This window comes from Onychostruthus taczanowskii, unplaced genomic scaffold (assembly GCF_017590055.1).
Source record: "Onychostruthus taczanowskii isolate IOZ18803 unplaced genomic scaffold, ASM1759005v1 scaffold98, whole genome shotgun sequence".
In the NCBI taxonomy this organism is placed as follows: Eukaryota; Metazoa; Chordata; class Aves; order Passeriformes; family Passeridae; genus Onychostruthus; species Onychostruthus taczanowskii.
This window is the reverse complement of record NW_024507879.1, coordinates 823,766-845,851: the sequence shown is the minus strand read 5'-3', so window position 1 is coordinate 845,851 and position 22,086 is coordinate 823,766. Positions and strand designations below refer to the sequence as shown.

Below are 22,086 nucleotides of genomic sequence, written 5' to 3'. Positions count from 1 at the left end.
CATCACGCAAAACAAATTGTAAAATGGCTTTTTCACAATTTTCTTATAATCTTATGGTTTTGATTAGAATTCACAGTGACTTTATAAATCAAAAGAAGAACCATTTATAAATTCCATATGCAAAAAAAAAATCATGATATGTTACATGCTCAGTTGTAACAAGAGACATAAAATGCTTGGTGTCTCTATAGAGACTTTACTTTAATGTCCTACCCAAGTTGTGTGAGAGGTTGGTTTTTTTTGTTTTTTGTTTTTTTTTTAAATCAAGGTGCAAGGTACAGGACCCTCTAATTGCTGAGTGTAGGATTATTTGCAGTCAACACAGAGGCTGAAACAGTCAATCATTTAATTAGAGCTCTGACATTTCTTAAGTTATTGTAGTATTGATTGGTGTTTACCTTTTAGCTTGGCATCTTTTTTTTAATATTTCTCTAGTGAACTTACTTTGATAAATGTGCTAGTCATCTTTTAACTACAATTGTTCTTGGATACATAGAACGATATCAAAAGCTGTTTATCAGAGTCATGCTACAGCTGCTGGAGACAATTGACAGAGGGCAGGTTTAGCCCAGATACGGGGAAAAAATTCTTCCCTGTGAGGGAGATGAGGCTCTGGCCCAGGGTGCCCAGAGCAGCTGCGGCTGCCCCAGGATCCCTGGAAGCCTCCAGGGCCAGGCTGGATGGGCTTGGAACAACCTGGGATAGTGGGAGGTGTCCCAGCCCAGGGCAGGGGCTTGGAATGAGATGGGCTTTAAAATCCCTTCCAACCCAAACCATTCGGTCATTGTGGGATATACAAAGAAAATCATACTAGTAGACTGGAGGGGTTTTTTTTCGTTTTTTTCCTCCTAGGATTGTTCAATGTCTAATTAGGAACAAACTCATCCCATGAAACAAAACATATGCTTAACTTCTGGCCACAGACCTTTAAATATGGGAATATTGACCTAAGTACTAGAAGACATTAGATGATCACTTAAGTAGTTCTGCCCATATCTTCGTTATACTCCACTGATCAGTGCAGCTATCAGCTAAACATTTGTGGGCCTTCAGAAGTATCAATAAAGTGAAAATAAAACCTTTCTCAGAGTATCTATATAGTCCTTCAAGATCAGAACTCAGAGAAGTCTGGAGCTTAGGGAATTCCTGCAGTCTTTGTTGCCACTGGCAACTGCTGGCATGTACGCACAGAGGCTTGGCTGGAGACTGGTTCCTGAGTCCTGCAAGGCCGTGCAGATGTTGTGGTTTGCACCTGTGTGCCCTGGGGTGCAGAACGGCCTGCAGTGCCTGGGAATGTCACAATCCCTGCTGCTAGAAATTAACTCCATCAAAACCAGTGGTGATATGGCCATGTGTTTCGACTGAGAATCTGCCTGTACGTGTGTCCTGGGTTAAATGGAAATCCAGCAGGAAAGATTTTCTGCACATGTGGTTTTTGAAACATTCAACTAATGTTGTTTGCCAGTGCGTGAAATAGATGGGCCTGTATTATTTGCAGTAGCCAGCATTTATCTTCAGGCTATCCAGTGTTAATTAAAAATACTTTCACTCAGTGGAATATTAATAACACTGTGACTTAGTGCTTGTAAAATGTTTCACATGTTAAAAATGCACTGAAATAGGAACTGGATATTGCTTTTAGGATCTTCACAAGGGAGCCGTATAGCTCATAGTTATAACATATATTTTACAGGAAAAAACAGTAGATGAGTGCAGGATAACTGAAAGGCTCAACTGCCTGATTTTTAAAATCCAGACCCAGAATAATATGCATAATTTTCCTGGCCCTTTTCCTAATTCAGTCGCTGTACAAAGAAGGAACTGTTTCAGGATAGGCGTGCTTGTTTTGAAGTACAGCAGTCACCAGAAGGATTTAATTGTCAAGCAGATGCAGAGTATTCTAAGTTCAGACGTGTGGGTTCCATGGCCGGGGAGTGAGACAGCTGCGCGCTGCCGAGTGTGGAGGTGCTCAGGTCCCCTTTGGTTTCACTGTGCCAGCATTTCAATGGACACTTGTCAAACGTTACATCTGCTATTCGTGGTTGTCCAAGAGTGCAATCCGGTGTAGCTCTCGGGCTGTTCGTGTCAGGCGCAGGTGGAGTCCGAGTCTGCGGGGGAGCGCGCACCCACAGAGGACTGCAGCTCCCGGGGGTGTTACGGACAGGAGCGGGAGAAGGCGGCTTGAGGCCACCGGTGTTTGAGTGTTGTCCTAGGGTGAGGTTATGATGCTTGTATCCCCAGTCGTGTGTTCTGTTGGTGCTGGATGTTATGTACTGTGCCTTCAAGACTGGCTCTGAGAGCAAGGTTTGTTTTGGTTGGTTATCAGCCTGCTCCCCCACGGCTGGCGGGACAGAGAGATGGGGCAGTACACAGTGCGGCTTTGGCTTTTGGCTTGGCTTTTTGCTGCTTGCTTTGCTCTTGCTCCTGCTTCGCTCCCGCTCTGCTTTTGCTTTTTGCTTCTGTTAGTTAGTTTAGCTAAGCGGTCCAGATTTTTCCCTGGGCTGTTTTTCCGTTCCCTTTTTGGAACCATCCAAACCTGCTCCAGACTGGGACCTGGGAAACACCAAGAGTTTACATCTTGTGGCTGCAGCAGCCATCCCCAGTGACAGAGGGAGCAATAACGGAGCGACCACTCCCAGGAAAGACTTTCTGAATTTGTCATCCTTTTCAGATCGGTGAAAGTGTTGTCATCTGGTATTGTTCATTTTGTGTGCTGGGGGTGTTTTGCCTGTTAAATAAACAGGTTCTTTCCACTTCTCTCCGAGGAATCCTTCCCGAACCGGTGGGGGAAAGGGGCTGTGTGGGTTTGTTTTCTGGGGGGAGCCCCTTTGGAGGTTTTCTCCCAAATTTGCCCTAATCCAGGACAAGTGTTCCCACAGGAGACTTTGTAGCCAGCTGTTCCCCTGACTGAAAAAGACTGCCCGTGGTTTAGAAGTCTTTGTCAATAGGATTTATCCAAGCAGTAGTGTGGGGTTTTTGATATTTAAGTTTCTTTAAGGAAGAATGAGAGTCTGCAGTTATGAGGTTACTTGCAGTCTGGACCTGTCCATATTCTACAGCCTGAAGCTGCATTTACACTGCATTTGTGGTGTATTTTATTTCTTAGGGAAAACATGAGGTGAAGAATAACTTCATCTATAGTTAGATTTGCTTTCTAAACATTGACTATTATGTTAAGAATTTGAAAATAAAGTATTTTTATCTTGTTCACTGTTCAATATTTTATGCCACTTGCTGCCTGAGGTTATTTCAGAATAGCTGCTTCAAAGATTTAGGTTAGCTGAAAGCCAGTTGTATCATTACTGGCCACCTTTGAAGTTACAGATTACCAGGGAATTTGAAAAATATCCCAGTATTTTACAATTATTTTGTCTTTCTAGAAAAATAGGCTCTAAATATAAAACTTTCAAGGGATACGCCACTGCGTTTTGTAGTCTGAAAATGCATAGGCATAAGCTGAGTTGTATCCAATGAGTTTTTCCTGGCCCTGTTTACCTGGCAGTTCAGAAGGGATAATTTTGTTGTCAAGGTTGACAAGAGCTTGCAAAGCATAATAGAGGAGTCATTGTTTATTTTGGTTCCTATGCAAGCCTTGGTACAAGAAATGATGGCATTGCTGTGGAACAAAAGTGAGTATCCACCTCCAGGGATTCCTTGAAGGTTTTAAGGTCTTTCTCCAAGACCTGGTTTTGGTCATCTGTTCCCTGCAAAGACTATAGCCAGTTTCAGAGATAGAAGGTCATAGGAGATTTTCTAAATCTCTCTGAAAATACTAGCTCAGTTTTTAAAGTAGTTTGTCCTTTCAGTTGATACAGAATGTGCTAATAATTTCGAGGCATTTATGACATTGCACCTTCAATTTTAATGTAAGAGTTCTTTTCTTTCCACCTCTAGTCTTAGTTTTAATATTAAGCATATTGTCCTGTTCACAGGTTTCTTTAGTAAGGAAATAACTCTGATTGAAGTATGATACATAGATAATAAGCTTATACTCCTGGGTGTCTACCATGATATTACTACTTCCATATTAATGGTAATGTTATTTATAAAATGACACAGTCATGTTCATAATAAAGACTTCTGGTGTTTGGTAAATGCTGTGGTCATTGTACATAACTACTGCTTAGCATTTAGGAGAGCCTGGTTCTTAGTGCTGTAAATGTCATGTGTGCTGGCTTTGTGTAAAGCACCACTATTTGTGCTTCTTTCCTCTAGGCCAGGGCAGTCCAAGGTAGTCAGCAATGATTGCTTGCTTTAGGCAAACAAAGTTCATCACACATTTTGTATTTTCATGTTGTTTCTGTACTAACAGGAAAAAAAATCCAAACCAGCTAGTAGGCACAGAAGTATTATGGTAATATTGTAGGGGAAAAAAAGCTGAGTGAAGCATACTCTTCAAATAAATAGAAACACTTTGCTTATAGGTGGAAATAAAAAAAATTAAAATTGTTTAGAAAATAAAACTGATTCTCTTCAGGCCCCTCAAATATCTCAAGAGCTCAGTCTTCTAGGTGCTGAGGATGAATGTGCTATGGAATGAAGAGATTGCCCTTTCATGGACAGTGTTTGCTTTGCAACATTTTAAAATTCACCCATTCTGTTTTACAGAAGGAAAATGAACACTACAGACAAAAGCATAACCACGCTGCATTGTGGGCCCCTGAATTTATGCATTGTTTGTAGAGAGAGAACATTATTTTTCACATTAATAGGGTACTAGGCAACCCAATTATGAATAGGCAATCCTGTTTCACATGAATAGGATTGCCATAAATATTACTGTTGTCATTGTTGTTATTACTATTATTAATCATCATCATCACCATCATCATCACTGTCATCATAATTCTATTAGTGTTGTTGATTACACTGGGAGTATTACAGCAATTCAGAAGTTAAGAAGTGTTTCTTTTGTTCCTGTATACTGCTTCTAAAGCATGTGTTTTGATTCAGCAAATTATGCTTAACATCACAGATTGGCATTCTGTGAACATTGTGGTACTGGCTCTTGAAATGTATGAAAAATTTGAAAAGTCCTTCAGCATGTATGCTTTAGCAAATGGTCTGATGCACTGGGGACACAAAAGATGTGCTTGCTGAGGGATCCCAGACAGCCACTGATTGTTTTGTGTCCCCTTGATTGCAGACTGACAAGGCAGAGAGAAGCAATGCCCTGAATGTTGCCATAGACAGTATGTGCAAGAAGACCAGAGACCTCCGCAGACAGGTGAGACCTGGGCAAATGAAAGGTACAAAAAGGTCTTGAGGGTTTCTTTTCCAATTTGCTGTTTTCAGTTTATGCATTTTGAAAATAGTATTTTCTTTTCCATAATAAAAATATATTGAAGACAATTGCACCATTCCACAGAATATTTACATACCAGTTTTCAAAACTCTGGAATGATACTGGCTGAATATATGTATGTACGTATGCATGTCTGAATATATTTGCTGCATGTATCAGTAATGTACTCTAGCCATCAAGATTTGTTTAAATTTCAGTAAGCTTGAATCATTACTGGTTGTTGGAACAGACACCTTGAAGGAACTACTTGAAGTCACTATGTGTGGCTCTTTACAGCTGTGAGAACTCTTACCACACAGGAGGGTCCTTGGAATGCCCTGTCCACACTCTACCCCCCACTTTACATCCCAGTGTGCTAAAACTAATCTGAGACATGGACCAGAATCCACAACTTCAGTGAAGGGCAGAAGGTTAGCAGTAGACATCAGCTGTGTTTATACCCTTTCTCTGTAATAAATATCTTTGAGAAAAAACTGCAGATTATGCTGCATGTGTATAATGTGCCTTTTCAGAAAGAAAACCTAAAAAGTCAGTAGTTCTTTTAGCCAGGCTGCCCCAGCCAAGTTTATGTAAATTTACAGCTACAAAGAACTTGAGCACACCTCTTTCATCCTGTCTCCAGCTTGGGCTGTTGATCAACTCCCTGGTGGAAGAGTGTCCCTCCCAACAGTGTTCAGTCTTGCAAGCCAGCTTGTGCTTCAAGATGAGGAATAAATTCCTTCCTGCTCCCATAACCAGCCAAGGGAAGCCATGAAAAATGAGAAGAATATAATATAAATACAGTGTTTACAACTAAGTAGCTGTCCAGTTTCTGCTTACATTCTGTCCAGAATGGGTTCAGTGCAAGGGACCTGCATCACCAGCTCAGTGTGTCTAGGAACCCTTCCATTCATTTCCTTCCATGAGTTAATTAAACTCCAGCTTAAAACATTTTATTGACTCTGTTACAGTGGTTAAAAGCTGTTAACTGATTCAATTTGTGTCTTTCTGTAAACCTTTGGAAAGTGTTCAGGCTGAATGTAATCATGCCCAATTTATAGTCAATCTAGAACCAGTAATTTCCTCTTACCAGAACAGCTCTGTGCTTCTTGACATTTTTTCCACTGGAAAGCATTTATGAGAAATATTTTATATCTTTCCTCCAACTCTATGTTCATACATATGAATTGCATAAGAATTGTTTTAGGAAGAGTGCTTACTGTGTGCCTAATTCCTGTTCTGGGAGACATGAAATTGTGAATTTTGTGCCTGCAGATATTGCAGTAGGGTCTTATTTGCCTTCACTTACAAACATTCATTACTCAGTCTCCCAGCAATTCTACAAGAAACACGAAAATTGTTGTTTGCTCTGCTCTAACAGCTTTTATAATATTGTATTTTTTAATGATACTGTGAAGCTTTGCTGCTATTGCATCAGGCGCTCTCAGTGCATTCAGGGCTGTGCTCTGCAGTGTATTCTGCTTTCAGTTGTGACTGGGACTGCCTCTGGAAAATTTGGGTTAAAGATGAAACCTTATAAAGCTGTATTTTTAAAATCTCTTCAGTAGTGCCCAATAAACCAAACCATCAGAGAGATGCTGTCCCAGGCAGCAGCCTGGCTGTGGGTTATGCCATGGGCCCCTTTGGAGCTCCTTTGCACGTGACAGCAAGGGGAGTGAAGGAAGGCTTGTGTCTGGAAAGACTGAAGGTGAAAGTAGCTGTCCCCAGAACAGGATATTCTGGGAGCTGTAGAAACTCTCCAGCTTTTCAGGGGAATTTACTTGCATTCATTTCAGGAGCTCGACCAGTACTTCTGGGGATTTTAAGCTGTTCAGCTTTGTTTTGATTTGTGCTTGCATTGTGCTGGAGATGTGAGTGTCATTTCTGTGTGTGCAGTTTTACCTGGATCACTGCTTCCCTGCTGAGGAGAGCTGTATGGATATTTGGGAAGGAATTGCCTATTCATTCCAGTCTGTAATTATGTGAAATTACCACACTCAGTTCTTGCCTCCCAGTTCTTTCCCAGTGTGGCATGAATGGACTGCACAGATGTTTCTCCTGTGGTTGTTCTGCAGTTCTGGCTGGTTGGTTGCTTTAATAAATGTTATTCCTGGAGATAGTCTTGTATTTTTGTGTAGCTTCTTCATCGTGGGTAGCTGTTTCTGGACACAAAAGAGGTGGCCTTCCTGGCTCCCCTTTGAAAGGGGAAAGGGAGATCCCTCAGTAGTAACTGCTCAGAGCTTTGCCCAGGACTTTTGCCAGGGTAGTCTAGGCAAGAGGTGAGTAGAGGCAAACAGAGTTTTCTCTGCTCATCAGTACTGATGTTGAATAGCTTGCACACAGCTGCTGGCATTTTTTTTTCTCTACCTTCCACTGTTTTTGACAACCTTATGCCCCATGTTTTGTAAATGGCATGATACTGTGTTATTTTTTTATGCATTTTGATATTAAAGCCAAAAAATGTCCATGCTTCTGTACCAGTCTGCTCAAAGGGTAAGACCTTGCATCTTAAGAAGAAAACAATTTAGTCAGACATCATCCTCCCCTTCCTTTCCCTCTTCTACTGGTGTCTCTTTCACTTTAAAATACAAGAAGAAGTTTAATTATAGCACAATAACTTCCCTAGCATGGCTTGCTGGCACTGCTAGTGCTGTCCTTTGTTCATATGCCTCCCTTCTGCCTAGTTAGCTTTTGGCATTTGCCCTACAAGTGGCCAGAGTCAGAAACAGACTTACTGAGTCATGGAAGAAATGCTTGTTAGAATTAGCATGAAAAGAAATAGATATTGCCTCAAATATTCCTTTTTTCTTTTGTCTTTCTCCTTTTTTTCTATGTTTTATTTCTTTGTTTTTTAATGCTACACAAGCCATCCTTTGCAACTCTGAGCTTCTTGTATTCCTTTGCAGAGCTGCAACAGGAACATAATTTCAAACTTGTTTGTGTTCAGCAAAGATGCAGCATTATCTTTGTTTTTTTTGAAGAAGCGATTTGCTGCATAATTGCAGAATAGACCATTTCTTAGAATGAAATAGTAATGATAATTTCTGTGTGAAAGGTTAATTAAGCCAAGAAAACCAGTGAAATGCTATAGCAAAGAACTGTGCAGTGAGAGAGAAAATTAGGCTGCTGGTTTGAAATTGGGTATCTCAAGCTCACCACAAATGTGCCTGAGGTTATTGTAGTGACACCATGCTAAGGCTGTGAAAGTCCTGCAGTCTGGGCTGTACAGAACTCCAGAATATTTCTGGAGTTCTGGAGGTAATCAGTCATTGGCCATGGATATGATGGTTCCACAGCTTCTTGTTGTTTTTTGTAAATTGAAATCCTCATTTTCAAATTGTGACTCTTCAAGGTCACATTCATGTACCTAACTTTAAACAGGCAAGAATATCTGTTTTCTTTAGTGGAGCCTTTTACAGCAGAGAATTCTTAGCAGGTAACTTGGCAGGAGGGGAGGTTCGATGCATTTTATTTCTGGTAGTGAAACTTTCTAATAGTTTTTTTTTTTTTTAATTTCAGCCTGAATGAAGCTGAGAATGTAAGAAATCCTATTTTATATTGGAATCCCACAGCCTCTGTCTTTGTAAATTATTTTGCAGAACATACAGTGTATCCAGACAGTATATCCTAATGTGATGGGCTACAGGAGGTTAGGAGACAAGCAAGCCATTCTGAACATGAATTGCCTTTGAATTGTTTGTTTGGAAGGTTTGTCTGTCCCTCTGATGGGTCAAGGAGAACTGACTTTAGGTGGTGAGGCTATCCAAAAGCTAGTGGTGGAAATTATATTCAGATCTTGTCTGATAATCAGCAGATTTCTCCACTGTTCTTTCTGCTGTGCATGGTCACTGCCCTACCTACAAACACAGCAGCAGCATCAAAAAGATTGTGGTTTTTCTATTTTTCTTGTGGTAGGAGTTTTTACTTCTACTGAGTTTTCACACAGATACATTGGAGCAAAACACCAAGTGAAAACAGTACTTTGGCAACAGTGTGATGAGCTTAACAACATTTAGTGTCCTTTTCTGTTCCAATCAATATCTTTTCTACACATTGAAAAAATACTGGATTTGTAGTAGGAAATTCAGTAGGATAATTAAGCTGCATTTCCTGTATTGTTCCAGTTGGTATGTTTGTTGTAGTGCTGCATGATCTCAATGAACAGCTGTCATGTGTAGGTAACATGCAAAATAATTTCTTAAGTGAAGTAATGTCCCAGTGATCAGCTACAGGCTTCTGTGAAGCCTAATTTAAGACACGTAATTTATAGCAGAATGCTGTACTTCTTTAATAATTTAAGTTAGAAGTTCAAGAACAATTAATTTAAGCAGAGAAAATTGAACTCCAGCCTCATTTATAGATCTTCTTGCTCTACTAATACATTATCAGGTGGCACAATCAGTAATCTCAGCGACATAATTACCATGAAGGCTGCCATTCTGCAAACCAGACTGTTTCCCAGAAAGAAAATACTTGGGTAATTTTGCAATTATGCAATCATGGGATGTAGGTATTTTGTGAGTACAAACATGATTAAATGAATATTTTTTTTATAAAATTAAATAGCTTTCTCCCTTGGCATCTGAATTACAAGGGAGAATACCCATGAGATATGAGGTCTGGGCTAACTAATTTTTCACATGTGCAATCACTTAAGTAGCCTATTCATCAAGGAAGGGGAATATTTGTTTGGCTCCCTTGATTTCAAGAGAACCAGTACATGATGTAGTGTTTTATGTATCTGTACAAACACAAATAGGCATATTTACCTAGTGGCATATTAAAATTTTCCTTAAAATTAAATACAGTTTTCTGTATAATACATAAATTGTAGCTGCCATAGGTTTCAGACCTGTGGTGTAAATAATGCATGAGCACAGTGTGTATGTGTTTATGTTACAAATAGGAATGGACAATAATTCCAGCAGACTTTAATGAATCCTCCAGTTAGCAGGAACTGATGTACTGCTTTCTTTTGCAGCTCCGGAAAGCCATTATAGATCACATCTCAGACTCCTTCTTAGACACCACTGTTCCACTGCTAGTTCTCATTGAAGCTGCTAAAAATGGAAGAGAGAAAGAAATAAAGGAATATGCTGCTATATTTCGAGAACATACCAGCAGGCTTGTGGAGGTATGTTTGACGGAATTGCACTTGTTTGAAATATATGGTGTGAATTGCCACTGAACACTCCCTTTGCTGGCAGATATCAAAAAATGTTTAAGGCTGGCATTTCAGGAAAGAATAAATAAGTGGCCTTGTGTAATAGTAGATGTACTCCATTTACTTATAATGGTATGTAGTGAGACAGAGGGCTTTGTCCTTGCATAGCACTTTATTGCACAGAAATTAGATGGTGAGGAATTGTAATTTAAGAAATCAGTGTAAGCCTTTCCACCAAGGTGTTCAGTAGGAACTTGACTAAATGTGTGTTTCTGGGAGTGTTAGCTTGCAGTGTTCAGGATCCTGCTGCCTGAAGTACAGGAGGCACTGTGTTAGTCCCAGTTGTTTGCCATCTTTCTGCCTTCGAAAATCCGTGACCTGTGCAGTGATCTGAAGGGGAAATGGGGCTCTGACCCAGCTTAGAGCCAGGAGCTTGCTGCACAGTCATTGAATATTCCAGGTTGGAAAGGACCCTGAGGAATCTCCGAGCCTAGCTCCTGCCTGTATGCTAAATGAATCCTCTGCATACATTGGAGACTCAGTATTCATTTCTAAAGGATCTCCTTCCTCATGGCTTATAAATGATACTTCTTCAGCACTAAGAGATTTGCAAATACAACTGGGGGGCAATTTTTGTTTGTTGGACAATCAGTCCTGCAAACGTGACTAAATATACACTGACCTAAACTCATTTGAACAGGAGCTTGGAACACTGCTGGAATACTAAAGTCAAAAGTTCACAGCAGCATCATCTCAAGTGCCTGGAAGGAACACATTAGTAAATTTTGGGGTTTTTTTAGCTTTTGGTGCTTTTGTGTGGAGTAATGCAAAAATGGGGAAAAAAATCAATGAATTCATTCTGCAGCTGAAAATTTACTTAGGAAAACTATTTGGCTCAGAATTAATAATTAATCTTGAGTGACCTAGAGATAATGGAAGTAAAATAGGTAAAGAGCTAAAGTTAAAATAGGTTATTGCATTTACGTTTCTCTTCATGGTCATGTGATTACAGAATAAGAAAAGTTGTTATTCTTTGATTTACAAGAGTATCTAATTTTGACTGTGCTGCAAAATCAAATGACAGCTGAAACACAAACTTGAATTTGCAGTCTTTTCTGATTTTTAATACTGATGCTAAACCATCTTGAAGTGACTTAATTTTTAGAAAGAACAGGTGATCACTGAAGACAAATAACTTGACTGAATTTCTGAGTCCAGCTGAAATACCCAAATCATGATTCATTTTAGAAGACCTAAGCTTAAAATCCAGTATTTGTTTTCTTTCATGGGTTTGAATTTGTGTCCCAAATGCAAGAACTAGCTGGCCATGAGTGTGGGTGTGTGATTAGAGAGGCTGATGGCTGCACAGATTCACTGCCTGAAAACTCCACAGCTTGATCTTGCTGCAAGTGTGAATACAGTGTATGTGTACGTATTTATATTTATTCTGTGACTCAATGTGCTGCCTACAGTGAAGAAAACTTACTTCTAAAGAGAGATTGTACACAGTGCCACCTCCTATTGTTGAATTAGTTGTTCCAAATGTCAGTTTAGTGGGGATTATGTCGTGGGCTGCTATTCAAATTAACTGCAATTTGACTTTATGTTATCGTCTGGATATCTAGTAGAAGTAAGTATCTTAAAAGTTGCTTACATTGGTTTAATGCCCTTACCAGTATCTCTAAGCAAGAGCTTGATTGATGGCTTTTTGATAACCTGTATTTATCAACTGATAAACTCTCCAGCAAATTAATTAGGTAGTAGTTGTACTGCATCCATCAACTGTGAGCCTATTTGAGGTAAAACAGAAAAAAAATGAAAAAAACCTATCAGCTAAGCAAGTGGCCACAAAAAGGCTTTGGGGAGATTAACAGATTTATCTCATTTTTAAGAAAAGTTCAGTCATTTCCGACAGCATCATGTAAGTGAGAGAAATGTAGCAGCTTTTTGGGGGAATGTGTAATACCAAATAAATTTATGTAAATTTAATAACTTTTAAATTACATTAGAGTAGTTACTATAGCAGTTCCAGCTGGAAGCATATTTGAGTTTTAGTGGCCACTACAGTGGCCTAAACCATGTTAAGCTCAGAATATATGTTTTTTTAAATTGATATAGTGGGGCACTGCACTCTTGCTTTCTCAAGGAAAATAGTGTAGGTAGTATAGGATCTGAGTAGCTGTGGTTTTCATACTTAAACATGCACATACTTCAGAACTGAGACGCAGCCAAGGTGCTTGGAGCTTGGTTTCCAGCTGGACACGGGGCCATGGATAATGCATGCACGTGCTGTAGAAGTCAGGTCTAGCTAAAAGTGCTGCCCAAATCAGGGAGCCTGAAGGGCAGGACAGATCAAGAGGAGATAAGTTGTGTTTGGATCCTTGCTATTTCTATTATCTTTATTTAAAACAGAAATGATGTTTCTTGGTGAAAATTCTAATGTATAAACATCACTTGTCCCCTTTGGGACAGGTGCCCAGCCTTTAGCCAGGGAAGTGTTCCATAGAGTGGTGTCGTCAGCTCTCTGTAAGATTTGGGGTTGGATGACAGATGAATTCAAGATCCAATCCAGTATAAAATTCCCATAACTTAGGAGGAAGTTGCCAAGCATTATTGTATTTTATTAGGGGGTTCTTAAATGAGAGGTATGATCTCCATGTTTGCAGGGGAGGTCTCACATTCTTTCCTTGGTTGTTTATTTCCTGCACTGGTACAAGCACCATCAAACAAATTCCCTTACAACTTGGATGTTATTGAATACGACTCCAAAAGCCAGTCATTTCTGCTATTGCAGAAATGGGCTTCATCTCTGCTACTGAAAATAAATTTAAGTATTGAAATGCCAGAGCATGCGTGGCATGTACCTGGCTGTGGAATATTAAGAGATCATAGGTGTAGCTAAAACATTTTCAAAGCTAAACAACTAAGAAAAATGTTGCAAAAAAAGGCACAGAACAGTAACTGTACCAGAGAAGGCTGGTGGTGAGGGAGATGAGACATCAGGCTTTTGAAATACAACTGCGAAAGCAGTTTTACCATCTGGGTGTAGTTGTGACCTCCAGGGAGTTGGGTGGCTTGGGGCACCAGGTGATAGAGCAAAGGCCAGTGATGCAGGCAAGACTGTGCATATTGTTAAATACACAATACCTTGTTTGGCAGATTAAAAAAGGGTGGTTTTTTCTTTTGTCAGCCACAAGTAGCCTTTGTGGGGCAGAGCTGTTGCAAGCTTTGAGAGGTGAAAACCAGCTCAGGTGCTGGCAATCCCTAGGTTTTGTCTAGGGGAGCAAAAGCTAAGGAAGAAACCTATTTGCATTCTCAGTGTGCTTTGTTTCTGATTGTAAAGCACTCCAGGTGTGGGTCTGAGCCCACTGTAAACCTCTGACATCTTGAGCATCTTGTGCTAAAGACTTTCACACCCTGACTATCCCCACATACGACCTTTTCTTTTGCTGTCTATGGATTCTGCTATCATAAGAGAAAATGAACACCAGTCCCTAATTTCTTTCTCCATGCCACTTATTCTTTAAATTTTTTATTGTTTTCAAAGTATTTCTGGTCTTTAAAAAATGTCCTTATTTGGAGCCACAAAAGGATCTGCTTGCTCCCTTCCCTGTACCTTTTCCAGCACCTTGCAGCCCATGAGGTGGGAGCTAATCAATACACCCAAGACATTTCATAGAATCACAGGAACTGTTGGTTACTTTCTCACGAAATTACTCACTTTTAATCTCTCTAGACTGAATTTCATCGCTGTTACCATTTAGTCATCTAGTACCATTGCATCCTTTTGCAAATCTTCGTTAGTTATTTTATTTACTGCTCCAAATAACTTGTTAAAATATGTGTAAACAAAATTTATAAAAAGTTAATGCAGATACTGCAGAAATTTCTGGCTCACAGCTTTCTCCCAATTTCCTGCTGATTTATTCCTGAGGCTGAAACAAGTGATGCTAATCTGTCTGAATCACCCGGGAATTTGCTGGTTATTCAGCCAACCCTAATCCTTGGAAGAGTCTGGCATCCACATTCCTGGATCTCATACACAATACAATCAGTAGTCCAGATCTTTCATTCTTCCACTGCTTTCATGTATGAAAACAGAGCTGTCCGTTCCTGTTTATTTTAACATTGCTCTTCTAAAAGATATTTATAGCATAAGGAAGATTTATGACTATTTCCTTTTCATTTAAAAAAGGTAACTTGTTGCACTTGAAGATATATGCTGTGAAATTACCTGTGTAATGAAAAGTTTCATTCTCTCCAAATTCAGGAAAAAGTGTTTTAAGAGATGTAGGTTTTCCTGAATCCAATAATGAGTTCAACTTCAGTGAGTCTCCTCTTAAAAAGAGCAGTGTCTCAGCTCTATCCTGTCAGGCAGTGTTCCAGCTGAACATGTTGCACACACTTGCCAGGCTTCAGAGCAGTTGTTGAGCTGGACCGATGATGTTAGTGTGGGTTAGCACGAATGTTGAATTTGATATTAGTAATTTGAAAGTGAAGGCAGAACAACATGTCAAGAGAGAGGATATTGCATTCTCAAAATAATCAGCAAGCAATAATTTGAATCAGCACAGTGGTATTGCCTACTCTCATATATCCTTTGTTAATGTTGTTCTGTGGCTCAGTTATAAATATGCTGTTGTTGCCATATTGATTAAACCATCAGTGTTTAATTTTTCTGTCACAATATTTCACTTGATTGCAGAAATTTATGAAATAAGTTTCTGAATCTGGACCACAAAGACCTGTGTATCTGTGTAGACAGATCTCCAGCCACATAAGTATGGATTTTATTATTGCAGCCAGCAAGTCCAGTGGTGATAGTAACAAAATGATTTGATGTCACAGTGTTACATCTAATATCTACATGTTTCATGGAGCGGTTGTTGGAGACAGGGACAGCACACACCCCGAAGTCCATGTGGCAGAGGAGGGAGTTCATTGTCTGAGCACTGGTTCATAGGAGGAGGTCAGAAACCTGGTCACTGCTCTGCTCCTTGACACTGCCCAGCTGCAGAGTGGTGAGATGGCTGCAGCTTAGGGTGGAAGGGAATTGGCTGAGATTCCTGTCTGTCAGCCCAGGAGATTCCTGTCTGTCAGCCCAGGAGATTCCTGTCTGTCAGCCCAGGAGATTCCTGTCTGTCAGCCCAAGAGATTCCTGTCTGTCAGCCCAGGAGATTCCTGTCTGTCAGCCCAGGGGCTGGTTTTATGGAGCCAGCTGGGTTTCTTATTTACCTGCCCTGTACAGCAACATCACAGGACTAGGCTGTAAGTCCATTTTTAAGTAAAACAAGCCATTGATATTTGTGTTATTTCCAGTTTAAATGTTTCCTTCTGTGCTTGGTTTAAAACCTGTACTAATAATACAGGCCTGTACACCCCACCCACCAGTATCACTCCTCTCAGTGCTTTGCTTGTTTTGTCTGTTTTCAAAGTTAACAAATTCAAGCAGGTATTCTGAGATTTTATTGTGTTGGGCTTTTCTCAATTTAAAACCTTATTTATTCCATTGACTCTTAACTCACTATAAGGATTTTCCAAAAATTTCTCTTGATTACATAAGTGCCTGTTTCTTCTATGACTGAATGATTAGTTTAGTGTGGATGCCTGATTTTTAGATGACAGAAGTGAGGTGAGTTGATTTATATCTAGAGAGCTGACTGTTGGTCTATTTTGAGACATGTGTTACGTTGCATTTTCTTATGCTTTGTATAGCAGTTTTAATGAGGCATATCCTGTATTTCAGGGCAGATTTTTAATCTGGTTTTGAGAGATCAAGGATGCTTGAAGAGTAGATTATGAAATGTTTTGTATATAAATACAATAGACTGAGTTGGATATTATAAAAGCAAAAGTTCATCTTCTCACACAGGTTAATCCAACAGTGAATTTGGTATAGAAATTACAAGTACTGCTTAAAATATCAAGAGAGATTTTCTGTGGTTCTTTTTTAATCAGAAAAGGAAGAATTCTCTAATAGAAATAAGAAGTCTTGAGAAAGAAGATACTTTTTCCCCCTCTCTGAATAGGAAATGTTAATTGAGCCAAGCTAAATTGCTGCTACACTGGCTCACTGCTCATACTGTAATTTAAGAAACAAACAGTATCCTCATAGGCCAGTGACCTTTGTAAGTCAGTTTGAGCAGGGAGATCTCCAAATCTCCCTTCTGAATTAGCATTTGGAAGTTACAGGCCTTCCTTCAAAAATTGGTTTAAGACATAGCAAAGTAACACAATTCAGAATCATGGATATAAATTCACTGAGGTACAAAGCATCAGTGAGATGGAAAGACTGAGCACCATACCAGCTCTGGGGCAATAACATTTCCAGACACAGTGGTAACTAAATATCTTCTTTCTTGTGTTCTTAGGTTTTGTCTCTGCTGAGTTTATTAACTGCTCTGTGCTTGTAGCCTGGAGGTTCTACCTGTTCTTAAAAGGTGCACAGGGTTGGGGGGTCAGCCACACTTCCCAGGAGCATCAGCTGGGGCTTTGTGGCCAGCACTAGTATTGGAAAAGCTGAGACATAGCTGCACAATAATTGCACACACCAGAGAGTCTCAGTTTTAAATGTGAATTGGGCATTCAGGTATGTGGAGGAAGCAGAATAGTCCTAGTTACATAGTAAAAAAAACCCAAACCACATTAAACTGCCCACTTTGGCTATGATATTGGACACTTCCCACATATGAAACAAGCACTCAGCTGCTGAAGTATTTTGATGAGCACCAGGGGTCACGTTAAACATTCTTCTGATGGAGGTTATTTTAGGCTGCAGTGCCTTATATTCCTCATATACTGCATCAAATACTTCTAAGTCTGAATATTGATTATGTTACATTGAAAAAAACCCTAGAATATATTGCAGGATGAAAAAAGTTTTGGGTTAATATTCTCTCTGTAATCTAAGCCTTTGTTTGTGAGCCTTGGCTAAAAAATATTCTTCAAAGATTTGGTTTTTTTAGAAAATGCTTGTTATTAATGGGAATTCCATGCTAAAATGCAGCAATTTTGAAAAAATATTTCAAAATATGAAGACTTAATACTTTCAGATTTGACACATTTAGGTTTTGCTTTGAAATACCTTTTCATTTTAAATATTGCTGTTAAATTACAAGTATAGTTGAAATATTTGATTGTATGGAAACATTTTCAAAGAGTCTTCTAGGACACTTCAAAATTATCTCTGAATATAAACATAATTTGAATTATGAAAATTAAGGCAAAATAATAATGAAAAGTTTTGAGGGACCCAGGTGTTCTTTCTAGTCCCTTCTAAGACACAGCTGTTTTTAGTGATAGGAGTGTTCTGGCCTCTGGTTCACTTCTACCAAAGACAAAAGCAACTTCTGCTGTTGGGATAACAAGTATATAACAGTGAACAAAAACTAGGTAACAAGAAGAGTGAGCTGTCACATCTACAGGAGGAGAAAAGCAGGCCCTGTGTAAGTGGCAATTTCTTGTTTGGGGAAGCTGACAGACTGTTCTCCTGAGCTGATCCATCATGGAGACGTAATGCTTTCTGAGAGGAGGAGTGATAGGCTGGCTGAACTTGAGATTAAAAAAGGAATTTGATGGGAGCAGGGAAGAATGCTCTGATTATCTTTTCTTTTGGCACAGATGCAGATCTCCCACTGCAGTGTTTAAAGGTCAGCTGTACCAAGCAGAGGCAGAGAGCTTTAACAGGATTGGAGGCAATGGTGGAGTGAACTTGGTTCTTCATCCCTTCTCTCAGTACATGAATACACCTTTGTCACTTGATCTAATAATACTGACCTCAGATCTGCTGGTACATAAATGTGACACTTCAGCCTGTGGCCCAATTCTTGCCAGTGTGTTTTCAGTTTTGCCCGTATTGCAGTGTGACAGGGCTGCCTTCTGGGACTACAGACAAGGGACAGTAACAAACAGGACACATATTTAAGTGCATCAGTGTTGTGATGTGTCGACACAGAGCAGCAGAGGCGTGCAGGACACAGAGTGTTGCTGAAAAAACAAGTTTGCAAGTTAGTGCAAAGATTTCCAGTGCAGAAAATGCACATCTATTGAAAGTGAATTCTCCATAAGAGAGCATTTTAAAAAATTAATTTAAATGCTGTAAAGGAGAGAAGCCCTTGAGTTATAAAAATGCATATTGTTTCTATTTCTAAAAGGAAATTGAGGTTTTATATATACATAGATTGAAAATTATTTTTTGTTTAATGCTATTAGAATTACAATGCCATTTTGGCAAACAATATGGAAGAACTTACATATGGTAAAATTGAATGTTTTTAGCATTTGCAGTTCATTTGCAAAATGTTTGCAAAATGAGGACAGTGGAAATAATAGTAAGTATCTGATAACCAAAAATAATACTGACAATAAATTAATAAGCATGCTCAAGAAAAGTCTTCCTTTCTCCCAAAAGGCAAAACACAGCCACTGGCTCTTGAACTAAAGCTGTCTATGTCTGCCTCTTGTGGAAAACAGCTCTGCCAAAAGTCAGTTTTAACATGGAATCTGAAAAAATCTAACAGGTTGTTTATTATTTTCTATGCAAACAGTAAATATTTCTCTTTAAGTACAATGGGAAGAGTCTCACACTTCAGTCTGTTTTATTGGCATGCACCTAAAAGATCATAGCTCTTCTTTGCCACCGTGTCTGATTTTGTATGTAATTTGCTATGAATTTCTATGTAAAATTTTAAATATAGTGACTCAGAAAATTGAGTTGAGAGCAAATTTCCATTGGTCTGGAAGATGTAACAAAACCATCCTAAACAGATCTCCCTTTTGTACTTTCCTGAGTGTACAACAACTTTCAAGCAACCTGTGACAGCTATTACTTTTACCTCTGAACAACCAGTACTTAAGGACTGCATTCTTTTACTTTACTCAGCTTTTACTTGGAGCTGAGGTCCATGGAAATAAAACTACTTGAACTCTGAAAGCAACAATCCCCCTGATTTGATATCCAATAGACACTTGCACAGTTTCCTGTCAGATAGCAGCTTAATCTAAAATGGATTTAACAAACCTTTAATTTTGCCTTATATATCAAAGTACTGCATGTACAAAGTCGTGTCAATTGGAAGACTGATTTTTTTTTACCACCTTCAAAGACAATTGGGAATTGAGTATTCTCAGCAGTACTCCTGTTTCTATCAGTTTTAATCCCAGACTGGTAAACACAAAATAAAAATAACATTTTAATCCTTCAGTGACTCTTTTTTAATATTGATTTTACTGAGCTATTGAAAAACAAAACTACTTCTGACAATGGCAACACGTCCAAAACTGCATGTGCAGAGGTCAAACTGACAGATTACTGGAACATCTTTATTAACTTTCAGAATATCAGAAGAGAGAGGACTCTTTTATCATTCTCCTTTGGAGTATAATCAGAAGACAAGAAGCATGAATCCTGTTATGTGGAAATTTTTACTTTCAGGCTGTTCAATGCTAAGGGTTTTCATCCCCAGATGTAAGATCCAAGTCAAGGGCTTGTCATTTTTTTGCTGTTGCTTTTGCTCTTACTGTTCTTCTTTAACCCATACTATATTTTCAGTGGTATGGTCATATATATCAAAATAGCAGACTGTAAACTTTAGAATATATCCTTGTATATATTTTTGTGGTGCAGTTTGTCTGTTAGTCATGTACAGAAGCATGCCCAGCAGCTGTCCTGAGGATACAGGGTCCCTTTGCACAATGGGATCTGCAGGTACAGAACTCCAGTGTGGCTGTCTGCTTCAGAGAGCATCGAACTGTGCAGCAGTTAGCATGTGGAGATGTGGATGTAAACAGTGGTCAGCATTTTGGGAATAAAATGTATCTATCAGCAGATTAGGATGTCATTTTTGTAAATAACATAAGCTCTTCTAAGTGTGGTCAATATTTATAAATGGGAAGTGGATTTTCATTACATTACCATACTAATTAACCCTCCTCTCTTACTGTCTTATCACACATTCTTCCCTTTTTTTTTTTTTTTCTTACTCTCAGTTAGTAAGCTAATGCTCTGTTTTTGAGATGAAAACCACCTAATTTTAGTTTGCTAACTCCTGTGCATCCTCAGTTTGTGTGGTGGGGAATTCCCGTTCGTTCAGGCTCCCCTTGTTGCTGTGGGACTTTCTCACTTGGAGGAGAGCCCTGCGTGCTGCCTCAGCGGGGTTCAGTGACAGCACGCTGGGGACACGTGGCAGGGGGGTCCTTTCTTGTCACTTCTTCATTGTTCAGTCAAATCCATAGACTCAGTGGACCCGTTTGAGTAACCTGACTGCTGACACTGCTGATTTTAGCAAGCCTGTGATTAGCAATAGTAATCTAATCACAAAATGTAAAAAAAAAATTAAAAAAGGCACTATCTCATTTTACTTAGAGATACTTTTTTTTTCTACAGCTGTTTCAAACTTTTGATGCCTGAAACACAAATGCAGTGCTGGTGAGCCCAGCAGTCATGTGTAAACCCCAGTTTTCCCATTTCAGTGAGTTTGCAGAGTCCCTCAGCAAAATTACTGTGCTTGGCAGGAGGATGTGAGGGCCCTAGGGGCAGCCTGCAAACCCTCTGCTGCCAGGTATTGCTCGAGTTGGATGGGTGTTTGCAGAGAGCCTGCGACAGCAAAGTGATTTACTTAAAGATGGTAATGGCATTTGAGGGAGAGGGTTGTGCGGAATTGCTTCTAAAATTAAAGGCGGCACAGGAATGACGCACAAATTCTTTAAATGCAAAAATTGTATTATGTTCTAGTGGAAGCAGTCTGGCAGTAGTAATTGAGAGGTGGCAGGCAGATGGAAGGAGGTCTTTAAAGACAGGTGACTTGTTTCTGGATGTTTTGGAGCTGGTAGATGGATGCTTAATGGAGAAGTTAATGTGGTCAAGACAGTGAATTAAGAAAAGTAATTCAATGAAGTTTGGTTAAAGTCAGGCATGTACTTCCAAGTGTATGTAAGCTTTAAGACTTTGAACCTTGCTGTTTAGGACCTCACAGAGTTCTAGCATTTTGCAGCAAGTCCTGAATTAATAATGCAAGAATTTTTGTACCTCTGTATAATTAATCAAATAAGATTCAACTTTCCTATTACTGATTGAACTTCAGGTGATAAATGGTGACATTTTCATTAATCCTCTTAATCACAGCCTTTATTGCGTAAGTGTGAAGGGAACAAAAGATAAACAACCCAAAGATTTATCAGACTTTCTGTGTCTGAGGGGCATATTTCAGGAGCTGGAAATGTCAGGCACCTTGTGCAGTGTGCTGGGAGTCACGGGAGCTCCAGGGAGAGTGGACTCCCCAGCAGGACACACTGGTCAACATCTGTGGTGGTACTGTACAGAGAGCAGACACAAGTGCATCGGCACTGACTTCTTGCCTCTATTACTGCAGAAACCAGACTTAGAAGTTCCTCAGAGTATTAGAAATTGTGATAATTGTGATTCCATTATATCCCCAGAAGTCTCATCATTTTGATACATTGATCTGTAATGAGCCACTCAGCTGTAACAGAATAATTCCAAAGGTGCCAAAAAACCCACTCATCATCTAAATATTAACATCATTTTGCTAAAGCTTGTGCTTCTCAAATACCAAACAAGTCTCTCTGTTATTTCTTAGAGTTTGCTGGCTGTGGCATTCACATCCTCTGAAAAAATTCC

At 39.4% G+C, this 22,086-nt stretch overlaps 1 protein-coding gene across 3 annotated transcripts in view; it reads left to right on the top strand.

Annotated features, from left to right (window-relative positions):
* CTNNA3 (catenin alpha 3) overlaps positions 1-22,086 on the top strand; it is a 426,086-nt gene that overhangs the window by 247,275 nt on the left and 156,725 nt on the right. For 2 of the 3 annotated variants that reach the window (XM_041427252.1, XM_041427251.1), the window contains exons 8-9: positions 5,147-5,227; positions 10,266-10,418. In XM_041427252.1, the coding sequence (XP_041283186.1) occupies positions 5,147-5,227; positions 10,266-10,418 (234 nt within the window). Of the gene's footprint in view, positions 1-2,676; positions 2,695-5,146; positions 5,228-10,265; positions 10,419-22,086 lie in introns of those variants that run through there. The other variant, XM_041427254.1, reaches the window with a different exon arrangement.